The sequence below is a fragment of the Sminthopsis crassicaudata genome, chromosome 4, assembly GCF_048593235.1.
Source record: "Sminthopsis crassicaudata isolate SCR6 chromosome 4, ASM4859323v1, whole genome shotgun sequence".
In the NCBI taxonomy this organism is placed as follows: Eukaryota; Metazoa; Chordata; class Mammalia; order Dasyuromorphia; family Dasyuridae; genus Sminthopsis; species Sminthopsis crassicaudata.
In genome coordinates this window covers 400,801,071-400,829,002 of record NC_133620.1, presented here as the reverse complement: position 1 = coordinate 400,829,002, position 27,932 = coordinate 400,801,071, and the positions used below count along the sequence as shown (strand labels likewise).

At 39.4% G+C, this 27,932-nt stretch overlaps 1 protein-coding gene across 1 annotated transcript in view; it reads right to left on the bottom strand.

Moving 5' to 3' along the window:
- Positions 1–10,479: 10,479 nt before the first annotated feature.
- Positions 10,480–27,932, bottom strand: part of LOC141539598 (inositol-trisphosphate 3-kinase B-like) — a 19,176-nt gene continuing 1,723 nt past the window's right edge. The window contains exons 2-4 of the mRNA XM_074262602.1: positions 25,265–25,366; positions 21,867–21,938; positions 10,480–14,566 (exon numbers count right to left, since the gene is read on the bottom strand). Of these exons, the coding sequence (XP_074118703.1) occupies positions 14,351–14,566; positions 21,867–21,938; positions 25,265–25,366 (390 nt within the window). The 3' untranslated portion in view covers positions 10,480–14,350. The remainder of the gene's footprint in view (positions 14,567–21,866; positions 21,939–25,264; positions 25,367–27,932) is intronic.

Sequence of the window (27,932 nt, the reverse complement as noted above, 5' to 3'; positions counted from 1 at the left end):
TGAAAACACTCAACACAAGAAAATTCTCTAGAAAAAAGCCAATTGAAGATCAATCATCAATTCACTAATATTCCTGTATCTCCCAACCACTTGTGCATTTCCTTCTCTTCCTCTCCCTTTGAATACCTCTTGACATATGCAGTTTTAGGTATTGGTAGAATCCCAAGGGATATCTGGTTATCAGGACAAGTTAATATTTATCAATAACAATGCCCCTCCTCAACTTACACCTGGCTCCCTCTGTCAGAAGGTAAGTGGAATCACGGAGCCTTGGGTGAAAATATTATGGAGGAGAAAAGAGATGATGAGTGTAGCATGAACCACAGGGATGTAATGAAACATATCTCCCTCTTCAAAGAAGAGAGGGGAAAGAACTAATGGGAGGAAGTTAGATGAAGCACTGCATAGTACCCTGGACCTGGAGTAGAAAAATCTGAATTCAAATGCACATTCAGATACTACGTGTCCCAATCAAATACCAACCTCTGCTACCTGTTTCTGTGTCTGTAATATAGAAATAATAATAGTACCTTCCTCTGAGATTTGCCATGAAGGCCAACTAAATTAATATTTTCAGTCCTTTGCAAAATCCTAAAAGCTATATAAATGCTAGCTATTATAGAGCAGAATGCTATATTCATTGTATACGTTGACAGGTGTAGTTAGTATATGAGATGCTTTACATAATTTCTTTTCTTTGTTTTACTTTATTCCCCTCTGGAAGAGGAATATCTTTTGTTTTGTTTTCAGAAATGATTCTAGTCCAAATCTCAAATGCCTCACTAAAAATGTTGTAAAATTTTCTTTTAAGAAGTTGTAAACCAGAGAGAAGTAGCATATCTATTTATTAGCTTAAATTAGATGGTGAGATCTTAAGAAGTCATTTTGGCTAACTTATTTAACTCACAAATAGGAGACAGAGGCCTGAAAAGGGTAAATTATTTGTACAAGCAACACAGTCAATAAATTTCTGAGCTGAGATTTGAACTTGAATACTGTAGATCCCAATCCAATAGTCTTCTCTCTCTGCTGTATCCAATCCTTTTTTAGACAAGGCAAAGTACTTGGGGGTCAGGGAAGAGGGAGGGTTTTTCAGAGACAATCTTCCTACCTGTAACAGTGTGTGGTTCAGTGGAAAGAATACCAGGACTGGTTCAGAAGACTTTGTTTAAAGTCCCAACTCTGAGGCTTACTACCTGTGTGACTGCAGACATATTTCTTCACTTCTCTAGAATTCTGTTTTCCCATCTATAAAATGAGAGGAGTGGGTCAAGAGAATCACTAAATCCTTCCAGTTTACATGGAAAAGAATACGAGAAATAGTCCTAGATAATTTGAATAATGCTATCCAGTTAGCTCCAGTGGGATAACTGGAGGAGAAAACTAGATGCAGGAGGAGGGGAAGCAGCTAAGTCTCTAGCCACAAGAGACACATTGATCTGGAACTAGAGAACATCAGACTGTGAACACTTAAGATACTAATGTAATTCTGCCTGCCACACTTGCCCTAGTGAGATCAGAGAATGTCAGAATTGTAGAAGAGGGGAAAAATTCCAAAGCAAGGTTTCTTCTTTGATGCTGCATTTGAACTGGGCACAAAGAGACCAAGCATTTGCAGCTGAAAATAAATGAGCCAATATCTGGAACCTAGGAGGACACCTATGATTTGTCGGACCACTGGGGATGAAATTAATAAAACAAGAAAGACAATACCCACCCTCAATAAGCCTGCAATCCAGAAGGGGAGATTAAACTCAAAAAGGAAATAGTGAAACAGAGAAACTGGACATTTTGGAGGTACCTGACTTGGGGGAAAAGTCAGGGACCTTGCTCCATGGAGCTGAAACCAGATGGGACAGGAGATGTAAGGAAGAATCAAATAAGAGCCTAGTTTCTGCCCTCTATAAAGGAAGACTATGAGAGGAGTTTGATAGTCCATCCTCGAGCTCTTCTAACAGAGAGTAAAGGAGGTTGGGAGAGATGCTGTTAATCAAGCCTTGAATTAACAGCACAGCAGTGAATCTAGAGAGTTGAGCTTATTCTAGGAGGAACATCTTGTTCTGTGGAGTTGAAACCAGGCAGAGCAGCAGATGTAAGATCCATAATAAATAATAAGGCTGGAAATATAGATTTGGAGCCATGTTATGAAGGATTCTGAATGCTACACAAAGTTCCTATTTTCTCCTAGAGATAAGAGAGATCCAATGGAGTTTGTTGAAAAGAGGATAAATGAGATTAGTTTTCCCTTTAGGAATATCACTTTGGCAGCTTTGTGTGGAGGATGGATTGAAGTAGGGGAGAAATCTAAGATCAAGAGAACAAATAGGAAGTTATTTCTGGGAGTGGGGGGGGGAATAGTCCAGAGGGAGGAGATGAGGGCCTGACCTCCATTCAAGTGAATGTATGGGTGAAAAGAAGAGGAAATATGAAGATATTATGGAGGTAGAAACACTTTAATGCTGTGCCTGTTTTATCAACAGCCTCCCCATCAGTGACATTTGTTCATCAGTATTTTGGAAGTGACTATAAGACTGCAAACCCTAGTCTCTGGTGGCGCATTTGCTAGAGCACCAGCCCTGAAGTCAGGACAACCTAAGTTCAAATCTGGTCTCAGACACTTAACACTTCCTAGCTGTGTGACCCTGGGCAGGTCACTTAACCCCAGTTCCCTCAGCAAAACAACAACAACAAACCATAAATAATAATAAACTGAAATAGCAGGACTGAGGGCAGTAGAGAGACACAGGGAACATAAGTAGACTGCTGAATATTTCCATTGAGAACCAATGAGTCTGCAAAAAGTAAGGTAAAATACATTATCTGGGAAATGGATGATAAGCAAATGTTGTGAGCCTGTCATATTTCAAGGACAAGGATAAGATTTAATTCTTTTTGTAAAAATAACAAGTAATCCGTCTCATTAGTATGCAAATTTGCTTCAAGCTTTAATAGATGGTAAAGATCATATGTATCCCAAAGAATTGTTTTAAAATAATTTTTTATGATTTATTATTAGTAAATGTTTGATGTATATATCTATTTTGTATGGATGGGGTTGTATAAAATTTTCTTGGTTGAAAGGGGGGAGTCATGAGTAGAAAAAAATTTTAAGAAGCCTTACCTTAGATTTCCTAGTTTCCTTCAAGGCTCAGTTCAATTACTTCCTGTTCTTTGTCCTTCGTTCTCGAAGAGGACCATGACGTTAGGGAGGTGATGCAATGACATGATGTATGGATTAACTTTCCTGATTCCTCTCCCCCCAGTTGATAATGATTCTCAAACTCTCCTAGTATTTATTCTGTATATACTTAACTTCTGTACATGTACAGTCCCTAATAATAAAATGAAAGGTCCTTGAAGGTAGATGGTTTGATTTTTGCCTGTGTATTCCCTCGGCTCAGCACAGTATCTGGCAAATAGTAAGTGCTTAATAAATGTTTGTGTATTGAGGAATTTCTATTTACTTAACCTCACAAAGGACAGCAGGAAGGCTTCTTAAAAGGGACATTTGTATGTGTTAATAATTTTCATGAGAACCAAATGTACTGAAGCCCCAAGGCATTTAGAAACTTTCTTGCCAGCTCTAGAAGAGGAGCCAAGAATAAGTCCCAGGTGTAGCGTAGAGAGTTGAATAGGAGCCTTCCTATCTCCAACCCAAGATACCTATAAATTGAGTCTTTGCCCTCCTTATCCCCTGCACTGCCTGGCCTTCTGAACAGAGACAACTAGTATCTTATTGGGAGATAGAACATGCTCTTATCTGTGTCATTGGAAGTGCTGAGGAACTTCCCCAAATCTCTTCCTTCTCTTCAGGTTCCAGACTGCAGGAAATTCCACTACCTGTGAGTCATTTTTTTGGGTTAAGCATTTTCCTCTCTCCATATCCCCTTTAAAACATACTTTCCCACATACTCAAACACTCTATCTTAGCATAAATGAAGTGTCTGTGTTACAGTAAGGAGATCTAGTTTCAAATTTCAACAATGATTCTCACTAACTGACCTGGATTTCTCAGTTCCTTTATTAGTGAATTAGGAATAATAATACTACTTATGCTAACCATCTCACAGAACTTCTATGAACTAAGAATTTTATAAATTATAAAATGCTAAAAAAAAGTGTTATTATTAGTTACTTAGATTCCTGAATTAGATCATCATATTACTTTCCTTGATAGTTGTTATTAAGTCATTTTTCAGTCACATACAACTCTCTGTAACTTTTTTTTTTGGCAGAGTGATTTGCCATTTCCTTCTCTAGCTCATTTGACAAATTAGGAAACTGAGGCAAACAGAGTTAAGTGACTTGCCCAGAGTCACATAGTAAGTATCTGAGGCCAAATTTAAACTCATGAAGTTGAATCTTTCTGACTTTCTCTTAAAGGCCTAGCCACCTAACTGCCTTCAGTAATAGGGAGGGCAGTAAGAGGTCATTCACTGCTAGAAGAGAATAGGAACACTAAAAAATGGGGAAAGGGGTCCAGTAAGACTGAAGATTGAAGATGGTTTTATAGTATTAGCTACTTGGGAACAACTGAGCTCTAGGGTAAGGCATTAACGTTTCAGCAGCTTGTTTACCCAGACTCATCTGGTAAGGTGACCAGAAGCCTTGTATTAAGTGAGACAGCCTTAGTCCTACGTGATTTAAGTCCTGTAGCTGTGTATATATGTGATCACAAACACACACGCAAGTGCACACATTCACCCATCCCAAGTGATCACTTCCCTGGATCTGACTCATGCAATAAGGACTTGCTATATAACTCAGACACCTATAATAAAAGCTGATTTGATTGAGAGGTGCCATGTTATGCTCATAGATCAGATTGAGACCTATCTGATGTTCTTTCCACTACATCAGCCTCATTGATTAGACTTCTCTTCTAAGAAAAGTGTGAATTTTCCCACAGGAAATGAATAAATAACAAATTGCTCTTTGAAGAAGCTCTATCCTAAAGCTGGAATATTACATGGGATTTAAACAAATTATCTCTCAGCTCTTTTACAAATATTCTCTCATTTGTTCCCCATGAGTTAGGTGCTATAATATTCCCCATTTTATAATTCAGGAAACTAAGCCAGAGATTAAGTGACTAGCTCAATTACACAACTAATATCTAAGGCTGGATTTGAACTCAGGTCTTCCTAATTCCATTCAATGCCTGTACCACCTACCTAATAAGGTAGAACCCAAAATAGACAGTAGATGTCAAGATGGTGATAACAAGTGTCCCTGCAATCTGAGGCAGAGCAGAAATGAGGAGAGGTTTTCAAAATAGACTTTCTAATTATTCACACACACACACACACTCCAGAAGTGAGCTTCCTCTTTCCTTCAGATCTATGGTCATCTATGGTTTTTCATCTTCTTACTTCTACACTGCCAAGAACCTTTTCTTCAATCCCTTAAATTTCTCTTCCCCCAAATGGCATCTCTAACAATGGAATTCTATGCTGAAGAGATGGGAAGAACAAGAAGAATTGTTGTATAACCCAAAGCTTAAACTGTGGGTCACAACAACATATGGGAATACATAAGTGAATGTGGGAATTGTGAAAAATTTGACAACAGTAAAAAGCATCAAATATTCCACCATATTTAATTATACATATCTATCTATTTATCTATTTATCTATCTATGTCTGTCTATCTATCTATCTATCTATCTATCTGTCTGTCTGTCTGTCTGTCTGTCTATCTATCTATCTATGTATCTCTCTCGTTAGAGAGAGACAGAGAGGCAGAGATAGAGACAGAGACAGAGACAAAGGACAGAGACAGAGAGAAGTGAGCATAGCATGTGTTGATTTACATTCAAGCTCCCTGCTTCCTTTTCTGGATGCAGATGGCATTTTCTGTCCAAAGTCTATTGGGATTGCTTTGGATCATTGAACTACTGAGAAGAAAGAAGCCTTTCACAGTGATCATCACACATTGTTGCTGTTATTGTGTACAATGTATTCTTGGTTCTGCTTGTTTTGCTCAGCATCAGTTCATGTAAGTTTTTCCAGGCATTTCTAAAATCAGTTTATTCATCATTTTTTATAGAACAATAATATTCCATTACCTCCATATATCACAGTTTAATTGGCTATTTCCTAATCAATGGGCATTTACTCATTTTTCAATTCTTTGTAACCACAAAAAGAGCTGCTGCAAATATTTTTGCACATGTGGATCCTTTTCCCTTCTTTATGATTTCCTTGGGATACAGACCCAGTAATGGCACTGCTGAGTCAAAGAGTATGCGTAGTTTTACAGTTCTTTGAGCATAGTTCCAGATTGCTCTCCAGAATGGTTTGATCATTTCACAACTCCACTAACAACACATTAGTGTCACGGTTTTCCCATATCCCCTCCAACATTTATCATTATCTTTTCCTGTCAGCCAATCTGGGAGGTATGAAATGGTACCTCAGAGTTGTTTTAATTTGCTTTTCTCTAATCAATAGTGATTTAGAGCATTTTTTCATGTGACTATATATAGCTTTAATTTTCTCATCTGAAAATTGTCTGTACATATCTTTTGACCATTTATCAATTGGGGAACAACTTGTTTTCTTATAAATTTGGCACAGTTCTTTATATGTTTTAGAAATGAGACCTTTATCAGAATCACTGGCTGTAAAGATTTTCCCCCAGCTTTATATTTCCCTTTTAATCTTGTTTCTGTAAGTGCAAAAAACTTTTTCATTTAATGCAATCAAAGTTGTCTATTTTGCCTTTCATAATATTCTCTAGTTCTTAGATCATAAATTCCTTCCTTCTTCAAAGATCTGATAGGTAAATTATCTCTTGTTTTCCTAATTTGTTTATGATGTCATTCTTTATGACCAAATCATGTACCCATTTTGACCTTATTTTGGTATAAGCCTATGCTGAGTTTCTGACACATTATTTTCCAGTTTTCTCAGAAAATTTTGTCAAACGGTGAGTTCTCATTCCAGAGGCTGGAGCTTGGGAGTTTATTAAATACTAGGTTACTATAGATTTTGATTATTGTTTCATATGCATCTAAGCTATTCCACTGATCCACTACTCTTTTTCTTAACCAGTACCAAAAGGTTTTGATGACTGCTGCTTTATAATATAGCTTTAAGTCTGGTACTGCTAAGCCGCCATCCTTTGTATTTTTTCATTAATTCCCTTGATATTCTTGACCTTTTGTTCTTTCAAATGAATTTTGTTTATTTTTTCTAGTTCTATAAAACAATTTTTTGGCAGTTTGATTGGTATGGCACAGAACAAGTAGACCAATTTAGTTAAAATTGTCATTTTTATTATATTGATATCTTTCCAATTGTTTATATCTGACTTTATTTGTATGGAAATTGTTTTATAATTGTGTTAATATAGTTCTCGAGTTTGTCTTGGCAAGTAAACACTCATATGTTTTATTTAGTTTACAGTCATTTTAAATGGAATTTCTCTTTCTATCTCTTGCTGATGGGCGTTGTCAGTAATATTTAGGAATGCTGATGATTTGTGTGGGTTTATTTTATATCCTGCAACTTTAGCAAACTAAAGCTGTTAATTGTTTCCAGTAAGTTTTTGGATGATTTTCTAGGATTCTCTAAATATATCATTATGTCATCTGCAAAGAGTGATAACTTTATTTCCTCATTGCCTATTCTAATTTCTTTCATTTCTTTTTTCTTTTCTTATTGCTAAAGTCAACATTTCTAGTACAATGTTGGATAATAGTGATGATAATGGAGTGTAAGAGAGAATCTCAGAGTCACTTTATTTTGTATTTTTCTATTATTACTGATTTGGCAAGTTTTAAAAACATGGTTGTTCAATTAGCTGATTCAAGCCAATTCCAATTGACTTAAGATGAAGAGAGCCATCTGCATCCAGAAAGAGTGTGGATCACAACATAATCTTTTCATCCTTTTTGTTGCTTGCTTGCTTTTTGTTTTTCCTCATTTCCCCCCTTTTGATCTGATTTTTCCTTCTGCAGCATGTAAATGTGGAAATATATTCAGAAGAATTGCACTTGTTTAATACATATTGGATTACTTGCTGTCTAGAAGAGAAGGTGGAGGGAAGAGAGGAAGAAAAACATTTGGACACAAGGTTTTGCAAGAGTGAAGGATGAAAACTACCTTTGTGGGACAGTTAGGTGATACAATGGATAGAGCACCAGCCCTGAAGTCAGGAGGACCTGGGTTCAAATTTGATCTCAGATGGTTAACACTTTCTAGCTGTGTGACACTGGGCAAGTCATTTAACCTCAATTGGCTCAGAAAAAAGAAAACTATCTTTGCATGTATTTTGAAAATAAAAGCTATTATTTAAACAAAATATGATTGTTGATGGCTTGGATTTCCTCCTTTGATAAGAAACTGTTCATATCCTTTGAGTGTTTTTGTATTTGTTCATAAGGTCTTTTCTAAGTTCTTTTATGTCTTATGCACTTTCTGTGGCAGGTGAAATAAAGACTTTCATAGCTAATATCTATATAGAATATTGAGTGCTTATTTGCAGTTGGGATCCTACTACTTTTAAAGAAAACATAAAGAGGAATCATATTTAAGATTCATTAAGTAGATTTTCAAGGATGAGAACAAGGGCTAAGGAGAATAATAATGATCCTTTGGGATCAGCTCCTAAGATTGGAGCAATGTCAGTGAGAACCCATAATTTTTGAGGGTCAAGAGCCACAGGTGACACTGAATTCCAAAGGCCAGCACTTTAAAGGGAAACCTGGAGTCCACAAGTGAAGACAAGGAATCCAGCGTAGAAATGTGAAGCACAATACAGAAACAGTAAATATCCAATATACTAACTGGGGTTTTTTGCTGCTTGCCTTTTAATCATATTTTCACTTGTTAGTTCCTTTGGCAGAAAATACTTGGGAAAGTGATAAGGAGATTCAGTTTCATGTATAATCCTTTCCTTTTCTACGTTGAATGTACAAATGCTCATTTTATCTCGGCATTTGCTTAAATTCAGAGTAAAAGTGTAATTTTCTTTTTAAAGAGTGGTGAGAATGAAGAATCAGACAAGTTTGTTCCTTAGGGCTGTGGGATACTGGAAAGAACACCATGCTGAAATATCAAACTGGTTCTGGCTATGCTCCTTGCTGTGTGGCTTTGAACAGGTGGATTAATCTTTCTGAAGCCACGGTTTCTTTGTTAAAAGGGAAGCAAACTTTGAATAAACTAATCTCTCAGGTCTTGGCCAAGTTATATATTACTCCTATCAATTTTAAATAATTTTAATAACATTTTATTTTCCCCCAATTACATGTAAAAACAATTTTAAATTATATTTCCCCCAATTACAGGTAAAAACAGTTTTAAGTTTGGTGTTCCAAATTCTATCCTTTCTTCTTCTCTTCCCTGAGACGATAAGCTATTTGATATATCTTACATATGTGTAATCATGTAAAACATATTTTCATATTAGTAATTTTGGAAGAAAACTCAAAACACAAAAAATGAAAGCGGGGAAGTAAACAAAAAATAGTAAGCTTTGGCCTGTATTCAGATGCCATCAGTTCTTCCTTTGGAGACAGATAGCAGTTTTCATCATCAGTCCTTTGGTACTATCTTGGATCATTTTATTGCTGAAAAGAGCTGTTAGCCATCCACAGTTGCTCATAATACAATATAGTTATTACTGTGTATAATGTTCTCCTGGTTCTGTTCACTTCATTCTGCATCTGTTCATATAAGACTTCCAAGATTTTTCTGAAATCAGCCTGCTCATTATTTCTTATAGTGCAATAGTATTGCAACATAATCATTTATCACAATTTGTTCAGCCATTCCCTAATTGATGAACATCCCCTAAATCCCTAATTCTTGGCCACTATAAAAGGAGCTGCTATAAACATTTTTGTACAAATAAGTCCTTCCCCCCCTCCCATTTTTTATCTCTTTAGGATACAGACCCAGTAAAGGACGTTACTGAACTAAAGGGCTTAGTTTTATACCCCTTTGGGCATAGTTCCAAACAGCTTTCCAGAATAGCTGGGATCAGTTCACAATTCCACCAACAGTGTACTAGGTTCCAGTTTTCCCACATCCCCTCCAACATTTATTATTTTCCTTTCCTGTCATACTAGTCAATCTGAGATAGTACCTCAGAGTTGTTTTAATTTACATTTCTCTAATCAATCACATAAATAATTTTCTAAAGTTTTGTGGAAAAATCACTAGAAAATACTAGATTCAAAAAGATTTGTTATATATAAATTGTACAGTTTTTAATAATACAAATCAGGTTTATCACCATCACTGGAGACAGTCAAGGAACTAGAGTGGTGGGGAAAAAAGCAGCCTTTGAAGTCAGAAAATATTAATGTGAATTGGGGACATATCATTTACTAGCTTTGTGGTCTTGGACAAATCAGGCCTCAGTTCTCATAAAGTCAGAGAACTGGACTTATTTCTACAAATCACCTACCCCAACACAACACAACACACCTATTTCCTTTACAAAAGAGACACACCAGAGAGACCCTTTCAATGGTTTCCATATACCTTTATTTAGAAAGTTACAGGTTGCTTTTCATACAGGCACTATGTGCTGGTGTTTTAGGACAGTTTGCATTTTTATCTAATGACCAGGCAGAGGGTGGTAGGAACAAGGAGAGGCCTTTGTGGCACGAGGGCTCTTGGCCAAAAGAGAAGGCACCAACATTGGGAATGAACAACCTGCTTTTTTATGAAACTCATAAAGCTAAGGCCTGGTTTATATACATGTGGAGGCTAACTATGTCTAGAGAGAAGCAATGCTAAATACAGGCAAAAAAACAGGAAAAGAGAACTTGACAAAAATGCATGAAGGTTACTTCTAAGCCCTTTCCAAAAAAGCTGAGAAAGTAAGTTTAGAAAGGACAAAAAGCTTTAAAAAAAAAAAACCCAAAACAAACTTACATGAACTTAGTGTTTTGTGCAATTAAAAAAAAACCCAACACAAAATAAATATAATTTAAAATTTTTCTTCCATGACACTAGGGGCAAATCCACCTAAAGCAGCTAGGGATAAAACTTGGATAAAAGCTCAACAGTGCGGACAAATTAGTACTGAATCTCATATAATTTAGAAAAGTAAGAAGATTTGTCTTATCTGCTATAGTCTTATTAAAGGAAAAAATGGCAAGGGAATAACATATATACGTACAACTTAGCAATTTTTCCTGCTGTCCCTAGATGTCAAAGACCCTAATTAAAAGACTGTGATTAGGCACTGAAGTCTGTGAGGAGAGGAAAGAAAATTTTCTGGATTTTCCATTCTAGGGCTCCTTTGCAGCATGGAAGACTGATAAAAAAGGGGATGTGATGATTTTTAAAAAGGAAGGAGGGTAAAGTATGAATCTGAAACTTAGAAAACCAGTATAAACCTCAGCAACTTGGATTAGGGAGAAAAGGAACTGGGTGTTGGGTGAAGAACCATTCTCAACAATGGAAAATCTCAACCATAGGATAATTTGAAAGAAATTAAGTTTTGCTCTTTTCAAGGACCCAAACTCATGGCTGATGAGGCACAGCCAAGGAGAGATCCTGAGGGACCTACTTTAAGGAGTAACCTTTAAGAAATTTCATTTTGGGGGAAGCTAGATGGCCCAGTGGATAAGACACCTGTCCTGAAATCTGGAGGACTTGAGTTTATATCTAATCTCAGACACTTAACATTTACTGGCTGTGTGATGCTGGGCAAATAACTTAACTTCAACTGCCTCACCAAAAAAAGTAGTTTTTTTCTCCTAGCACATAATCTACACATAATTGGGGCTGCTAAAATTTTTTGAAGTAGAGAATAAAAAATAGTATTCAAAAACTTGCATTAATCAGGCTGGGATAAGCTAAAAGATGCTTTGAGGACCACAGGGCCAGTTATTATCTCCCTTATCCCTTAAAGGCCAAATGGATTCTTTTATACAAGGACTCAAACCTGAATTTAGGCCTTTTTTATAGTTGCCCTAGCATATAATTCTATTTACAAGAAAACAAAATAAAAATAAAGCCCAAACCCTACTCTTAAGTGTGTTAAATATCAATATCTCCTTAGATCTTGTTTAAACTATTAATTTGCCAACCAAACCTTTTCTTTCCTATATAATATAAAAGTAAACTTCAGCCAGCCCATCTGGGCTGGATCTGAATTAACAGGAATTCTAGGTTAGTAGGGTTTGAATTAATGAGCTATAGTTGTGTGGGAGGAATAAGCATTAACAATTATTTGTTGATTGACTGATTACCTCTTTGGAACCCCACTTACTAGCTATCTCAGCCAAGAATTGCTCAAAGTCCCCATTAAAAATTCCTAATAAGACCAAGAGCTGTTCTTGGCTCTTAGAACCCCCTGTAAACTACAGCAGTTGACATGCATATCATAGGGTTTTTCTTTGCTGGGGCAGAAGGAGAGAGGTAATGAATTAGTTATCCATGAGCTCACCTCTGTTCAACAAAATCTATAAAAATTTAAAATCTTTTTATAGGTCCCCTTGGACATCTCCACATTGTCTCTCTTCTAATCATTCTAACAAGATACCTCCTGATAACTTCCCAGTTAGGAAAAAGGTAAATATACATATGTCCATATAGAAGATGTCACAGCTAGGCCCATCTTCTCCTAAAGGATCCTGGTGAGTAGGGGAAGGTGATAAATCATCAGACAACTTCCAGATTCAGGAATTTCTCATCCTAGACAATTTCCATCACAGAAATCCAATGCTGAACACACACTACAGATAGTGAGCCCTCATTCTTCTCTCTCTCTCTCTCTCTCTCTCTCTCTCTCTCTCTCTCTCTCTCTCTCTCTCTCTCTCTCTCTCTCTGTCTGTCTTTTTGTCTGTTTATCTGTCTCTATCTCTTGGAAAAAAGTGACAATAATAATACAAAGATATTGTGATTCCTCTATGCAAAACACCTTCCAAAAATCTCCTCAACTATCAGTTTCAGACCTCTAGAACTAAGGGTGCTTAGTTAAAATACCTCCTGCACATGTGGTAGATGGTGCTGACTGCAGTTGGAGAAAAGGAAGGGTTTGGAATGGAAGGTATGAAAGACAGAGAACCTGAAGGAATGGAGACTCAAGGCCTCCTCTGTCAGACAGAAATTTTCTGAGAACGTCCTGATATTTTTTCCATGGGCTAAAGAATCTCCACATGAAGCTTTTCCTCTCTCCCCCAAATACTCCAACTAAACAACTCCAACCCCCATGTTTCAGTTTCATGGAGGATTAACTTAAAGATGGAGACAGAGAAGAATACAAAGAGGAAGAAAGTTTGGGAGGAAGGAAAATTAAATGCCTTGAAAGGTTGTGTTCAATATGGATTGAACTGATTCCTTCTAGGAATACGCTTATTGAAGAGCTAAAAAGCTGAAGTCCACATTAAGTCTGACACCAATATGGGGAGCCCCTTAAGTCACCAGACTGCCTTAGGAAGGATGGGCAAATTGGCCTAGATTGGAAAAACAGATCAGAAATAAGCTCTGGCTATGGAGATCTTGGGAGAATTATATGGAATTTCCAGCATGGTATAGAAAGAACTAATCCTTCCCCCAAAAATATTGTCACTGAACCCAGAAATACTATGGCTCCACTTCCCCAAAGATTAAGTTTCAAACTGGAGGTGGGATCAAGGGATCTGCTCTAAGTCTTCCAGAGACCCTAAGGCTGTTTATTCCAGGTTCTTAAAAGTGGTTGTCATTATAAAAAAATTGAGTCTCTTACACAAGATAGAAATTGCTCAGAAGAGCAAGTATTACTCAAAATAGCCACTAGATGGAAGCAAGTCTCCATAGACAAGCTTGATTCCTTGCCATTGCTTTTGCTGGGGACTCCCTCCATAGAGTGGCTGCTGATGGATTTAGTGCTGTCTCTTAAGGGCAAAGAGTGTCCTCTCTTACGAAAGCAGGAATTTCTGCACTGATTTTTCCCTTTAGCGAGAATGAAAGAACACGTTAGTCTGGAGGATGGTGGAGGATAAAATGTAGTATTCAAAGCTTGCATTAATCTGGCTGGGACAAGCTAAAAGATGCTTTATAAGGATCATGGGACTAGTCAGTCACCTTCTCCCCTACCCCTTAGAAACCAAATGGATCCTTTTCTACAGGAACTCAAACCTCAACCTGAACTTTTGTTGTTGTTGTTGTTATTGTTGTTCTGGAATAGAATTCTATTTACAAGAAAACAAAACAAAAGCAACAGCCCAAGCTCCAAACACAAACTCATGTACAAGAGAAAGCTTAGAAATCTCTGTCTCTGTCTCTGTCTCTCTCTCTTCTCCTCCTCTAGAAAGTGTCTTTTAGTGCAATTTGGGAGTCAGTTCTAGAATCCAGATAGCAGGGGAGAGAAAACTGAGAGTGAGGAGGAGGGGGGAAAATGGTTCTCAGGGGAGGGCCTCGCTCTGAGACATTTCTGTTAAGATGTCAATGAGATTGTCCAGTCCTGAGAGGTAACCATCTTCTCGATTTCCTTCCTGCCAAGGGATGTTGTGCTGAAGGGTCTGTCCTTCCGGAAGGGGCGTGGTTTTTCCAAAGTCAATCATCCATACTTTGGCTTGCTCTTTTTTGTCATGGATGAAGAGCAGAGAGCTGCCAATGACCTGCAGAAGGGAGAAAGAGAGAGAGAGAAATAAAACCCACACTCATTGACTTTTTTTTGGTCCCCCAGGACTCTCCTTTTTATATCAGGAGCTTAATTCTTAGGGCTCATGAAGGGAATATTGAGACATGTCACTTTGTTTTTAACATTCTTATCTTCGCTGGCTTTAGTGAATTGCAAGGTTCAACATGAGTCAACACCCAAAAAAATAAAATAAAAAATGAGACCTTGGGTTAAAGGCCACCTGGTTTTCAGAATTAAAGAAGCTGCTTTACTCAGCTCACACGATCAGTCCCTCCTGACTCATTCCTCAGATGATGGGTGGCTAAGGCTCGGACTCCATCCCTTGCCATGGGAGGGAAGAGAGGGGATGTTTGTCTCCGAGGGGAAAAGACTCCAACGGACACGACAGCTGGCTTCCTCATTTCAACTATCTGGTCGGATGCCATGTGGAAGAGCGATTAAGCTTGCTCTGAATAACTTTGGAGAGCAATAGGTTGAAAAGTGGGTTGGCGGGAGGGAGGGAGGATTTTTCAAGAACTAAGAATTGGCTGAAAATGAAATGGACTTCCCCATGAAGCTAAATGCGCTGGTGAATTCCCCGTCACTAGCCTTCGTTCTCAGATCATGTAAGACTACCTGTCTGTGATGTCTGCGCGGGGCGGGGGTCGGACCACCTGACCTCCAAAGTCCTTCCAGTAAACCCACACTGGCCCTTGGTTCTGAGCTGCGTGCTACACTGTCTATGCAATGAATTCAAGAAGTTCTTGTAAACTATTTCCACCTCAGTGAAACTTTTCAGTGACCTGACTTTCTTAAGAAGCTCAGATAGTAATTCTGCCTTCTCTCTGTGTCCTCATCACTCATCCCAGCTAAACATGCAATACTCTTACTCAGAAGAGTTATGGGAAAAACCTACAAAAAAAGTGCCAGGTTTTCTACCAATCAATGGTATTAAAAAAAAAAAAAGTCGGCTGCTTTAAAAGCATAATCTCATCTCAGACACTTCATACTTCCTAGCTGTGTGACCCTGGGCAAGTCTCTTAACTTCAATTGCTTCAGAAAAAAAAAAAAAAAGCAAAAAACAACCAAAAAAAAAAAAACAACCATATATGATATAGCAATTATCTCACGTGGTTTCCTGTTGTCTCTGGATTAAAACTAAAGTCCTTCAAACTCTGTCTAACAATCTACCTATCTGGCCTCATTATGCATCATTTCCCTTCATACATTCTACAGCCCAGACAAACTAGCTTTCTTACTAATTCACACCCAACACTCCATGCTTCCACTAGATTATTCTTCACACCTAGAATTTTTTTCTCTGTCTTCATTTGCATCTCTTAGAAACCTAGCTGACTTCGAAACTCAGCTCAAATGGCATCTCCTGAGACCTTTCCTGATACAAGTATCAACCTCTTCAAATTATTTCACTTTATTATTGTATTATATTGTATAATGTTATGTTATATTGTAATATATTGTATTATGATATATAATACAATATATTGTATTATATTGTACAATATGCAATATTATATTATAATATTGTATTGTATTATATTACATTGTATATATTTGTATATGGGATTTTATATTGCATATACAAAAATATATTTGTATTATAATTGTATATATTATATTATATATGACATTGTATTATAATATACAGTAATTCATATATTTATATATATCACATATAAATTATAATATATATGTTATGTTATACATATGTTAATTATTTAACATATTTGTTTATTTAATTATTTTTTATTTTTATGTATTTATTTAAGTTAATGTATCTGTTTTAAATATATATATATATATACATGCAAATTTTTGTATATGCTTATTTGATTTGTAATTTAATGTGGACATGTTGCATGCCCCTATAGAATGGAAGCTTCTTGAATGGAGTTTCAGAAGTAGCTTTTCATATTTGCTTTCCCTAACACCTAATTGGTTCATCCTCAGGAAGAGGAAGTCAGCCATTAGAAGAGCACCAGGGATCTGGCAAAGAAGGGATGGACCTGGAGGGATAGAAAAAGAGGGGATATAAAATACAATAGAGAAAGTAGGACAGAGAGTGGGCTTCAAAGACCGAAATATCAGATACCACTGTAGGAGGGAGTCCTTTGAGGGCCAGGCAAAGTAATGTGAGGGCCCCTCAATCATCTCATATCTCACAATTTACAGCTGCACCCTGCTCCCCCTCCTGGAGCATATGTACAAGTGTTTCACTATGACAAGGCAGGGGCAAAGAGGGTCTTAGATAGGGATGGGGGGGCGGGACTTAGCTGGAGAATATCTTACAGGATTTGAGGTCCATTGCTATTGAGTAAGTAAAGGGGAAAGAAACCTGGGAATATCCTCTTCCAAGGGAGGATGTACTTATTTGGGGGCTTAAAAATAAGTGTAACCTAGCCTTGCTGTATAAATAACTCCAGGTTTGGGTCAGGTGAGAGGAAGCAAGAGAAGTGAGGAAGAAGAGTATTTTACACACACGCGTGCGCACACACACACACACACACACACACACACACAATCTCCAAGTTACAGCGAAGCTCAGTGCATGCCATAAAAGCTTGAACTCCCAAAGGTCTGGATAATTTTAAAGAAGGAATTAAAAAGGCATTTCCCTCCCTCACCATCTCCTCCTATTTCTCCCCCACCGGGAACTGCACAATGGCATTTATCCACATTGGCCAGGCCCAGGATGGCTCTAGCGGGTTAGGTTGCATTCCCGTCCTCCCTACACACTTTGCTTTATTTCTGGCACCTGCCCCCTACTTGTGTCAGCAGGACTGCATTCCCCTAGGGCTGTGTGCAGCTTGGGCAGCCCTCACCCTCACCCTCCTGCTGAGAGATCCCAAGAGGGCCCGTGAAGTTGGAGGTTTCCCCCATGCTCAGCCACTGAGGCAAAACTGAGGGAACTGGAGGAGGTTCTTTGTTTTTTTCCCCCCTTCCCCAGTTCTGGTCCCACCAGCTTTGCCCTGTTCACCCCAATCCCATCTCCAAGTGAGTTGCCCAGTGGTGCAGGAATGCATTTAAAATAAAAGACCATCAACTGCTCCAGAAGCAGATCAACAATTTGCTAAGCCCCTGAGCTGTACCAATGCACATTCCAGAGGCCCTCTGGAGTGTGCAAACTGGAAGGAATTACCCGAAATGCTCTTCCCCAAGGTAGATTCCAGGAAGGGAAATCCTTACCTCCAAGGTCAGGAGAAGGGAGGAAAAGGGAATTGGAAATGCTCTGCACCCCATTCTTAGAGACTGTCAGCCTGGACAGAATGTGAATCTGAACCATGAGACTTAACTAAGTGGGTGAAATAGGAAAGCCCACTGGTTTGTAAGTGAGAGGTTTGCTACCTGTCTCTCTGGGCCTCAGTTTCCTTATCTGCTTAGGGAATACTTCTGGCTCATTATTACAAAGCCAAACTATTTCACCTCCTCTTGTCGGTACTTGGTAAGGAGCTCACACCCACTCACCACCACACCCTAAATTTCCTCTGTAAAATGAAGATAATACTAGCACCTACCTCCCAGGATTATTGCACCTTTTTTTTTTTTCTTTTTCTTTTTTGGTAAGGTGATGGGGTTAAATGACTTGTTCTGGGTCACACAGCAGAGTCTGAGAGCAAATTTGAATTCAGGTCCTCCAACCCTGGTGCTCTAGATCCACTGAGCAATCTAGCTGCCCTTTATTGTAAGTATCAAATGAGATAATAATTATAAAGTGCTCAGCACAGTGTCTGGCATACAGTAAACACTATATGTCAGCTGTTATTATTAGCTATTAATAATGGTTATTGTTAGAATAATGATGATAATACCAAGAAATAGCATGAGATACTGGACAAAGACCCAGGGGCAGGGACTTGCTTACAATCTCCTTCCACTCTTTTCACAGAAAATAGATCTAAACTAACTGTATACATATGTATACATACATTGGATTTAACATATATTTTAACATATTTAACATGTATTGGACTACCTGCCAGCTAGGGGAGGGGAAGGAGGGAAAACGTTGGAACAGAAAGCTTTGCAAAGATTGATGTTACACAACATGCATATGTTTTGAAATAAAAAAGTTTTAATAAATAAAAAATAAAATAGATTCAGACTGGAAGGAATCTTATGGGCTCACCTATGCTACACCCTATAGCTTCCAAAGGACAGAACCCCATGGGGGAAGTCATCCAAGTATGTTCCAGCTTTCTCAGGCATTCATCTCAATCTGGGGAGATCTCTTCCCCCATTCCCCACAGGATACAGACTGCTGAGGAAGAGAAGGGCCAACAGGCAGCCTCACTCATTGTCTAAGAACAAAGTAACAGGTGTGGAGAAAAAGAAGGGAAAGACTGCCATAGAAAGCACCAGGTTGGCCATGCTGGTACAAGACGGTTGGCATTGAGTCTGAAGAGCTAATGGAAAGGGCAGGGAGGGCTGAACAGATTCACTTGTTCCAGGAGATAATTCCAGACTAGCTAAGCTGGGGCACAGCCAGGGTCTGCATTTTTTGGTCTACTTAGGAAATTCTGCCAAGGGACATTTCCAGCAGACTGAGCTGGGAATTCCTAGTTCTGTGAGTCTCTCCTCTTCTCCCTCTCCCCTCCGCCCCCAACCCTCAGGGGCCTGGCTGCCTAGCTCATGGATGGATTTAAGGAATGAGGTGGGGTGGAGGGCAGCCAGACAGCAGGTCCAGCAGAGTGTTGCTTTGTAGACCTTTTTTTTTTTTTTTTTTTTTTTTTTTTTTTTTTTTTTTTTCTGAGGGGAAGAGGAAGGGGACATAACAAATATCTGTTTTCTAGGAGGTGTGACCTGGAAAGGCAAGGGACAGAGAGTTTCAGCCAGGAAGAATGAATGGTGACCTTTAGCATCTTATCAGAAGCTATGGCTGTGGGTGAAGGAGAAAGAAAAGACCGCCCACAACATAAAAACATTCCTGCCTGCTGGACTCTTCTGGAGGTGGTGATGATCTGGGAAATTCTGAATGACTCTAGTGAAGAAGGGACCCAGGGACAAGAGAGAATTCTGCAGTCCTGACCTCACCCCTGGGCTGCTGAGACCGAAGGTCAGTGGAGCCCAAGTCTGGATCCCAAAGCCCCCAAGCTAAACTATTCATAGAAATGCTCACAGCTTGGGTGGATGGCCATCAATTGGGGAATGGTTGAATGAGTTGTGGTATATGAATGTAATGGAATATTACTATTCTATAAGAATGATGAGCAGGCAGATTTCAGAAAAACCTGGAAAGACTTAAACGACCTGATGCTGAATGAAGTAAGCAGAACCAGGAGAACAATAACAGTGCAATAATCAACTATAACAGACTAAGTTCTTCTAAGCAACGCAGTGATCCAAAGACAATTCTAACTTGGGATGGAAAATACTAACTGCGTCCAGAGAGAGAACTATGAAGATTGAATGTGGACCAAAGCATACTATTTTCATTTTTTTCTTGTTCTTTTTCTTTCTCATGTTTTTTACCCCTTTGTTCTGATTTTTCTTTCATAACATGACAAATATGTTTAAAATGATTGTACAATATATAAGACTGCCTGCCATCTAGGGGAGGGGATGAGGAAGAGAAGGGAAAAATTGGAATAGAAATGAATGGAAGGGAAAATGTTGTAAAAAATTACCCATGCATATGTACTGTCAAAAAAAGTTATAATTATTTCAAAAAATAAAATGATTGTACAAGTATAACCTATATCAGATTGCTTGCTATCTTGGGGATGGAGCGAGGGAGGAAAGGAGGAAAAAAAAACTGGAATTCAAAATCTTATAAAAGTAAATGCTGAGGGGCAGTTAGGTGGCGCAGTGGATAGAGTACCAGCCCTGAAATTAGGAGGACCCGAGTTCAAATCTGATCTCAGACACTTAACACATCCTAGCTGTGTGACCCTGGGCAAGTCACTTAACCCCAATTGCCTCAGGGAAAAAAATGCTGAAAACTGTAATTACTATTGAAGAAAAAAAAAGGGAAATATCCACAGCACTTCTGCTCAGGTTCCCATCATCTGTGGGCATAGTTAGTATCTGTGAGGAGTAGGAAAAAGCAGGTTGGATGGAGATTTTGAGGGTACAAAGCTGAAAGAGACTTTAGTCCAACCCTCTCATATTACCAATGTAGTCTGGGTTCAAGCCTCCTCACTGGTGGAGAGAGTGATGCTTCAGATGCAATGCTGGCCTGAGGGATACCTATACCTGTACCTCCCTATACCTACCTGAAGAGAGATGCCCTAAGGGAAGATATAGCAGCTTGGCTCAGGGAGAGTGAATCACAAGTCCTCCTTAGGATCAATTAAACAACATTTATTAAGTGCCTACTATGCGCCGAACAAAAAGAGGCAAAAGGCACAGATAGGGAAACTGAGGTCCAGAAATATGAGGTGACCTGACTCAGGTGGCAAGCAGCAGTCACTGTCTGAACTTGGGTTCTCCCTTCACAGGCTGCCTCATCTTCAGCTCCTCACACCAAAAGCGGCTAACCAAGAATAAAGTGGGGTCAGAGATTCACAATCTCAGAACCTGGGGATGCTATAGCCAGGATCTGGTCTCTTTTACCGTCCCGCAGCCCTGACCACCACCACTCCCAGCCAGTCAAGCTAATGTAAGCTGCAGTTGTAGCTCTCTGAAGCAAGCCAGGCTGTCTACATTCCTCAGGGTGAGCTTGTGGGGGAAAGGAAGGAACACCCCGGGTCTCTTGGCGCCTGGGACTTCACTCCCTGGGACTTGCCTCTTTGCCCAGATAAGTATCGCTTCTTCGGTTTTTCTGGGCTCCTTGCCATCATGGGGGCTTTTCAGGCTAATTCCAGTCATTCTGGTCTCTAGTTTTTAAGAGGGCTGGAATGCCCCTTCTTTGAGAACATGTCTGCTCTGGCAGGGGTTCCTGGAGGGAACGACTTACCTTTCTTTTAAAAAAAAAATGTTGAGGCAATATAATGAAATATGAACTCAGATCCTCCTGATTCCAGGGCTAATGTTCTAGCCACCTAGCTGCCCCTCCAGCTTCTTTCTTTTCTTTTTTTTTAAAGCTCTTTATTTTCAAAATATATGCATAGATAGTTTTCAACATTCACCCTTGCAAAACCTTGTGTTCCAAATTTCCCCCCCCTTCCTCCCACTTCCTCTCCTAGATGACAAGTAATCCAATATATATATATATATATAAACATGTGCAATGCTTCTACATATATTTCCACAGTTATCATGCTGCACAAGAAATATCAGATCAAAAAGGGAAAAAAATGAGAAAGAATCACAAAAGACTAAAAGGGCAGTCTACCCACCTCGTGGCACTTGAAGAACGGTGAGATTTCTAAGGTGGCACGAATGTCTTTCAGTCGGTCCCGGTAACAAATCTGGAAGCAGAAAAAAACACAAGTTGTTAAGTGCCCCTGAGGAGTTTCAAAACTCATAAAATTCATTACAATCATATCATTTTGGAGTAGAAGGGGGACTTTTACTTCTTAACCTGGAAAGGGGATCTCAGGGGGTCAAGAAATGGGATGGGGAAAACAAAAACTCTCTCTTTACTTTAATATAACTGATTTCCTTTGTAAATTTTATATTATGCATTAAAAATATTTTGAAGAGAGGTTCTACCAGACTGCCACAGAAGTCTAGGTGGTAGCACCTAAAAAGATTGTGAATCCTTGATCTAGTCTACACAGTTCATCTTACAGTTGGGGAAACTTAGAATCAGAGTTGTTAAATAACTTACTGGTGGGTCTTTGGGACTGCCTGATGAGGGGCTTTTCCTCCACTTTTTTGGGAACAGGAGGATACTAGTGCTGCTCCCTCTCCATCACATTTTACCTTCCACCACCTATTAAGTCATGCTGCATTCACTCTGAAATGTCTGCATGTTTAATCTAGTTAAATCTTTAAAACTCGATGAGGAAAACAGCTTAGTGCCCCATTTCTAAAAGGGCAGGCAAAGGGACGAAGAGCATCACAACTCGAACTCCTGCCCCTGGCGTTTGGTTCCTTGGTGAGGTGGGATGGGCTCCTGAAGAACCCCCACATCCCTAGCCAGCCCCCCACTGCCTCAGTCCCCCTGGAAAACGCTGGCCAAGCTCATTGGTCTAATGTACTCAGGATAACAGGTTCCCTGTGGGATGCTGTCACACACTTGGGTAAAGTTACTTGATGCCCATCTGTACACAGTGACGCAACTTGGCAGGGGACCTGGGCCAGAGGCTCCAGGGAGTTCACAAAACCAAGAACAAACCCCATTGAGTCACGCTATTGGGGCAGTAGGGGGGGAAGCACCCGGCTCTCTGAGCTGACATTGCTAAGGAACAGAACCATTACTCCCCGGACAACTCAAGAGCTGTTGGAAAAGGAGCCCATGACAATGCAGGTCAGGCGGAGTCAAAGCAAATTCTGTTGCCTGCCCTGGTACCAGCTGGCAGGGCCACAGTTTGCCACGGGTGGCCTTGGAGCAAAAAGGGGACAGGGAGATCCCCACAAGACACCAGTAGCAGGACTTCAGCCAGGCCCAGAATCAATAGCTTGTGGAACAAGGGCAGAAAAGGGCCTCAGAGGCCAGTGGTCACCCTCTTGGTCCTGCAAGGAGGAGACAGACCATGAGGGTCTTGTTCAAGGTAAGGCAGGCCATAATCAAATTTGGATCCAAGTTCTTTGACTACAGAGAATACCAGAGGCATTCTAGTGGACAGAGCACCGGACTCTAGAGTCAGGAATAGTAATAATAGCTGACATTCACATTATACCTTTAAGAGTTTTAAAGCACTTCACATACTTGATTTTATTTGATCCTAACTCTGTTATTTTATCTTTTTTTATAGGTGAGGAGACTAAGTCTCAGAGAAATTGAGTGACTTGCCCAGGTCTACCCATCCAGTAATGGGCTGACAGGTTTCGAACTCAAGCCTTCTCAATTCTAAATCCGCTACAGCATAATTGCCTCAACAAGACTTGGATGCTTATCTTGCCTCAGATCAATCCTAGATCAGTGACTGTGGACGGGTTTCCTCAATCTCAAAAGTTTCCTCATCTGTAAAATGGGGATAATAACAGCACTTACATCCCAAGATTGTTGGGCCGATCAAATCAGCTTGTACATAAATGCATACATATACGATATGTGTGTATGTATAAAAGGTAGCACTCATGACACTTGAAAGTTTTCTGAGCAATATGTGTGTACATACATGTTAGCTTGTACATAAATGCATTCAGGTATAATAATATACAGGTGATATGTGTATATCTATGTGTATATGTTTAAAGGTGACACATGGCAGTTTTAAAGTTTTTCTGAGCAATATGTGTGTACTTACATATTAGCTTGAACATAAATGTGTACATATATAATATTATACAAGTAATGTGTGTGTATGTATTAAAGGCAACATATGGTACTTTAAAATATTTCTGAGCAATATGTATGTACATGTGTAATACATATATGTGTGTATCTTTGTGTGTATGTATAAAAAAGTGACACTTATTTGACCCTTGAAAGTTTTTGTGAGAAACATGTATACATATTGTATGTCTATATACACACAATAAAATATATAATAAACATGTATGTGTGTACACACGTTTATATATCCATATCCTCAGAGGCGACACTTATATGACACTTAAAAGTTTTTCTGAATCATATAGCTATGTGTACATACATACATACATACTCATATATGTTGTTCAGTAGTGCTCTCCTCTTCATGACCCCATGGAGTTTTCTTGGCAAAGATACTAGGGAGTTTGGCTTTTCCTTTTCTAATGAGTTCCCATTTTACAGATGAGGAACTGAGACAAAAAAGGGATTAAATGTCTTGCCAGAGTCACATAGCTACTGAGTGTCTGTGGCCAAATTTGAACTCAGCTCATTCTGGCCCCTGGCTTGGTGCTCTGCCTGGTTCTGAGTATTGCTCGAGGGAGGATGCAATGTCCTGCTGAGTATTCTGAGTTATCTGGCCAGTAGAAAATGAAAAAAAAAAAACCTAATTAATCTATGCCTCTTCCTTCTCAAGCCTTCTTTCACATCTGTTTTTTTCTTTTTCTTTTTTTTTTTTCTTTCTGGATATACTCCCTTTACACCCAATGACTGAAGGAAGAAGGAAGAAGTCAGGAGTACACAGGAATCCATAAGACTTGTTGCTGTTGTTTATTCTTCATTCTCCAAGAGGACCATGACATCAGAGAGGGGATGCCATGGTAGCAATTGAATTGGATTTAAGTGAAGGAGGGCTGTGCAAGGTCACCTGCCTCATTTTCCCCTCCAGAACCATCTCACAACAAACACTAACTCAGCTTTAGAATGAAATGTTCTAAATCTACTAGCCATGAATTTTTAGAGTCTGCTTAATCTTATTAGACAAGTCCCTTTCCAGGACCTCAGTTTCTTTTGTGCAAGACAAAGAAGATTAGCTAGATGATCTAAGGTCCTTCTAGAGCTAAAATCTACATCCTAAAACAATAAGGACTTCAGGGAAAAATGTACAATAAGATTACACAGTATAAGTGTATCTGCCTACTGAGTAGGACTTATTTTATTTTCCTAATATGAATATTGAGACCCTGTGCTGAACCGATTCCTGCTGGCATTCAGGCACTCTGTGAGGCAGCGAGGCTATAAAGAAAAACAATCAATACACTTCTTGTCCTCAAGGAGCCTACAGGAAGAGAAGCCCTGATGGATGCTACTCACCAGGATGTTACGGTTTCCCTTAGTGAATTCTCTGAAAGCTTCAGTAACTTGTTCCTTTGTTTTGGTCTTCTTGAAGTCTCGGTTCACAGAGCCATCTTCCTTCTGAAAAGCAGATCAATACCCCTTCCCATTAAGTCATAGGTACTTGGGTGAGCTTTGTAAAAGAATAAATGCCTTAACCTGGTGGCAGGGGAAATTCAGAAGTGACACTTATTTTTTCTCCCTGAATATAAGGAAAAATGCTCAGCCTTCCTGTGGCTTTTATATAGAAACAGAAAAAAGTTAAAAGTTGGCTTTCTTTGGGCATTTAAGACCTTTCCTTTTGGATTCTTCTGAAAAACAATGCAATGATATAATCCTTTCTCTAACCAACTCGGCTCCCCAACCAACTAACCCACCAAGGGGACTAGTTTGCACTTAAGCCACATGGCTCACTGCTCTGCTAGTGTCTCATGAAGGAGAACTCATTGGGCTTTTACTCTTTTCATGGTAAGAGTTAATAAGGGCAGCTTCTTAAGTAGTTTCTCATGACAGAACACCTACCCTTAGCTAGGTCACTTCTGGAACAGGGTAAGGGGCACTGGAACAGCATCAAAAGTCTAGGGAGGAAGACATGGGCAAAAAAGGCAGAGGGAATTGGGACACCAAGAGTCTTGCTCAAATGGTACTAAGGCTAATCTGTGGAGTGTGTTTCCTAGACAGTGGAGTGAGTTGTTCAGTCGCTCAATCGTATTTGATCTTTCATATTAGACATGGGGTTTTCTTGGCAAAGATATCGGAGTAGTTTGCCATTTCCTTCTCCAGGGATTAAGACAAACTGAGGTTAAGTGACCAACGTCACTAGTTAGTGTCTGAGGCCAGATTTGAGTTCAGACTTTCCTGATTCCAGGCCTAGCTCTCTATCCACTGAGCCACCCAGTCGCTTCCATGACGTGGAGAGGGAGTCCTAAGATAAACAGTTTGTTTCTCTCTAAATCAATGCAATTCTGGCATAGAGGAGGATCCCATCTGTTCCCATAACAGGACAATGGACAGGGATCGGAAGAACATCCTGTCCAAGGGGAGAAGGTAAAGGAAGAAAGCGATTTGTTTGGAAAGGACAAAAGGGAAAAAAGGAAAAGGAAAAAAGGAGGCAGGGAATGGGACAAAAATATCATTCTCAGGCTGTCCAAAGGCTTAAAAAATTAGAGTGGTTTAAGGCTAAATAGCTTCTAAGCAGGAAATATAAATATATTATCTAGCAAGTCACTGTGTTTCAGGGGTAGAAGAGTGACAGGGGGACCACAGCAAAAGAGCCTCTTTGGACTATTATTAACTACATTAAGAGTACAAATTTAGATGTTGCCTGAATATTAGAGACTGTGGCTAAACTTATCATGGGCAGTGTAATACAACTCTGACAGCATCTTATTTATAAATTCATCACAAATTCTAAATCAAAACCTTGAATTCAAAATCATGAGTCTCTGCAGGGAAAAGTTGGAACTAACAGTAAAGAACAGGACGGGACACTGAGGGAGGATGCAATGTCCTCCTCTGGGTATCAGATCAGAAGGATTAGAGGCAGATCCCCTAGCCTGAGGCAGGAGGTCAGACAAGATGACCTCAAGAGACTTGTACATCTGACGCCAACCTGCTCTCCAATGACCTCACTTATAGATATGGGCCGCTCTGGCCTGGTATGTGGCAGGTGTATCTGAAATGTCAGCTGGGAACATTTGAATAAACAAAGAGATGGTGAGCACAACTTCATAGGAATCACCTCCTTTGACCATAGATGAAGCCAGATAAGAGACCTTTGTCTGAACAGAGAAAAATGGAGAGAAATTGAAAGTGTTTTATTGAAGGAGGAATAAATAGAATTTGACAGGCTCTGACTTAATCCTTTGTAGCTCTCAGTTACTCTGGAAAACTGTGCTCTTGCCCACACCCCCATCTACCCTCCTCCCCCTCCCCTGCCTTTGCTCCCACTGTCCCCCAGCCCTGCTCCAAGAAGCCTTCTCTGAACGTCCAGCAGACCTGTCCCCTCCTGAGTTTCTCACAGAGATCTGTCCGGATTTCTCTGCAGTTATCTCCCTCTCCCTCACATGACATTATTTCTGGTCTCCAGGTCTGCAGCCTTCAATGGCTTGCAGAGACTGTGAGACATCCCATTGTGCCTAGGATGAGTTGGAGAGAGGCATCGGGTGGTGCAGTAGATAAAATTCTGGTCTAGGGGTCAAGATTAACAGTATTCAAATCTACCCTTAGCCATTTGTTAGCAAGTAGCGTAACCTCCCTGCCCCAGTCTCTCCATTTGTAAAATGGGGCTAATAATGGCATTTACGTACCAAAGTAATTGTGAGGATAAAATAAGGTCATATTTGTAAAAGTGTTTTGCAAACTTTACTCTAGATAAGTCACTTAAGTTCTGAATGTCTAATTCCTTCATCTGTAAAATGGGAATAATAATATTACCAAGACCCAGGATAGTTAAGAAGATCAAATGAGATAATAATTGCAAAGTGTTTTTAGCACAGTGTCTAGCACATATTAAAATGCTATGTAAATGTTACTTATTATTATTATTTTGTTCAGACACTTAAAAAGTTGTGTAACCTAGGACAAATCATTTAAATTCTGGCTGCTTCAGTTTGTTCATCTATGAAATGGGGATAATAACAGGATC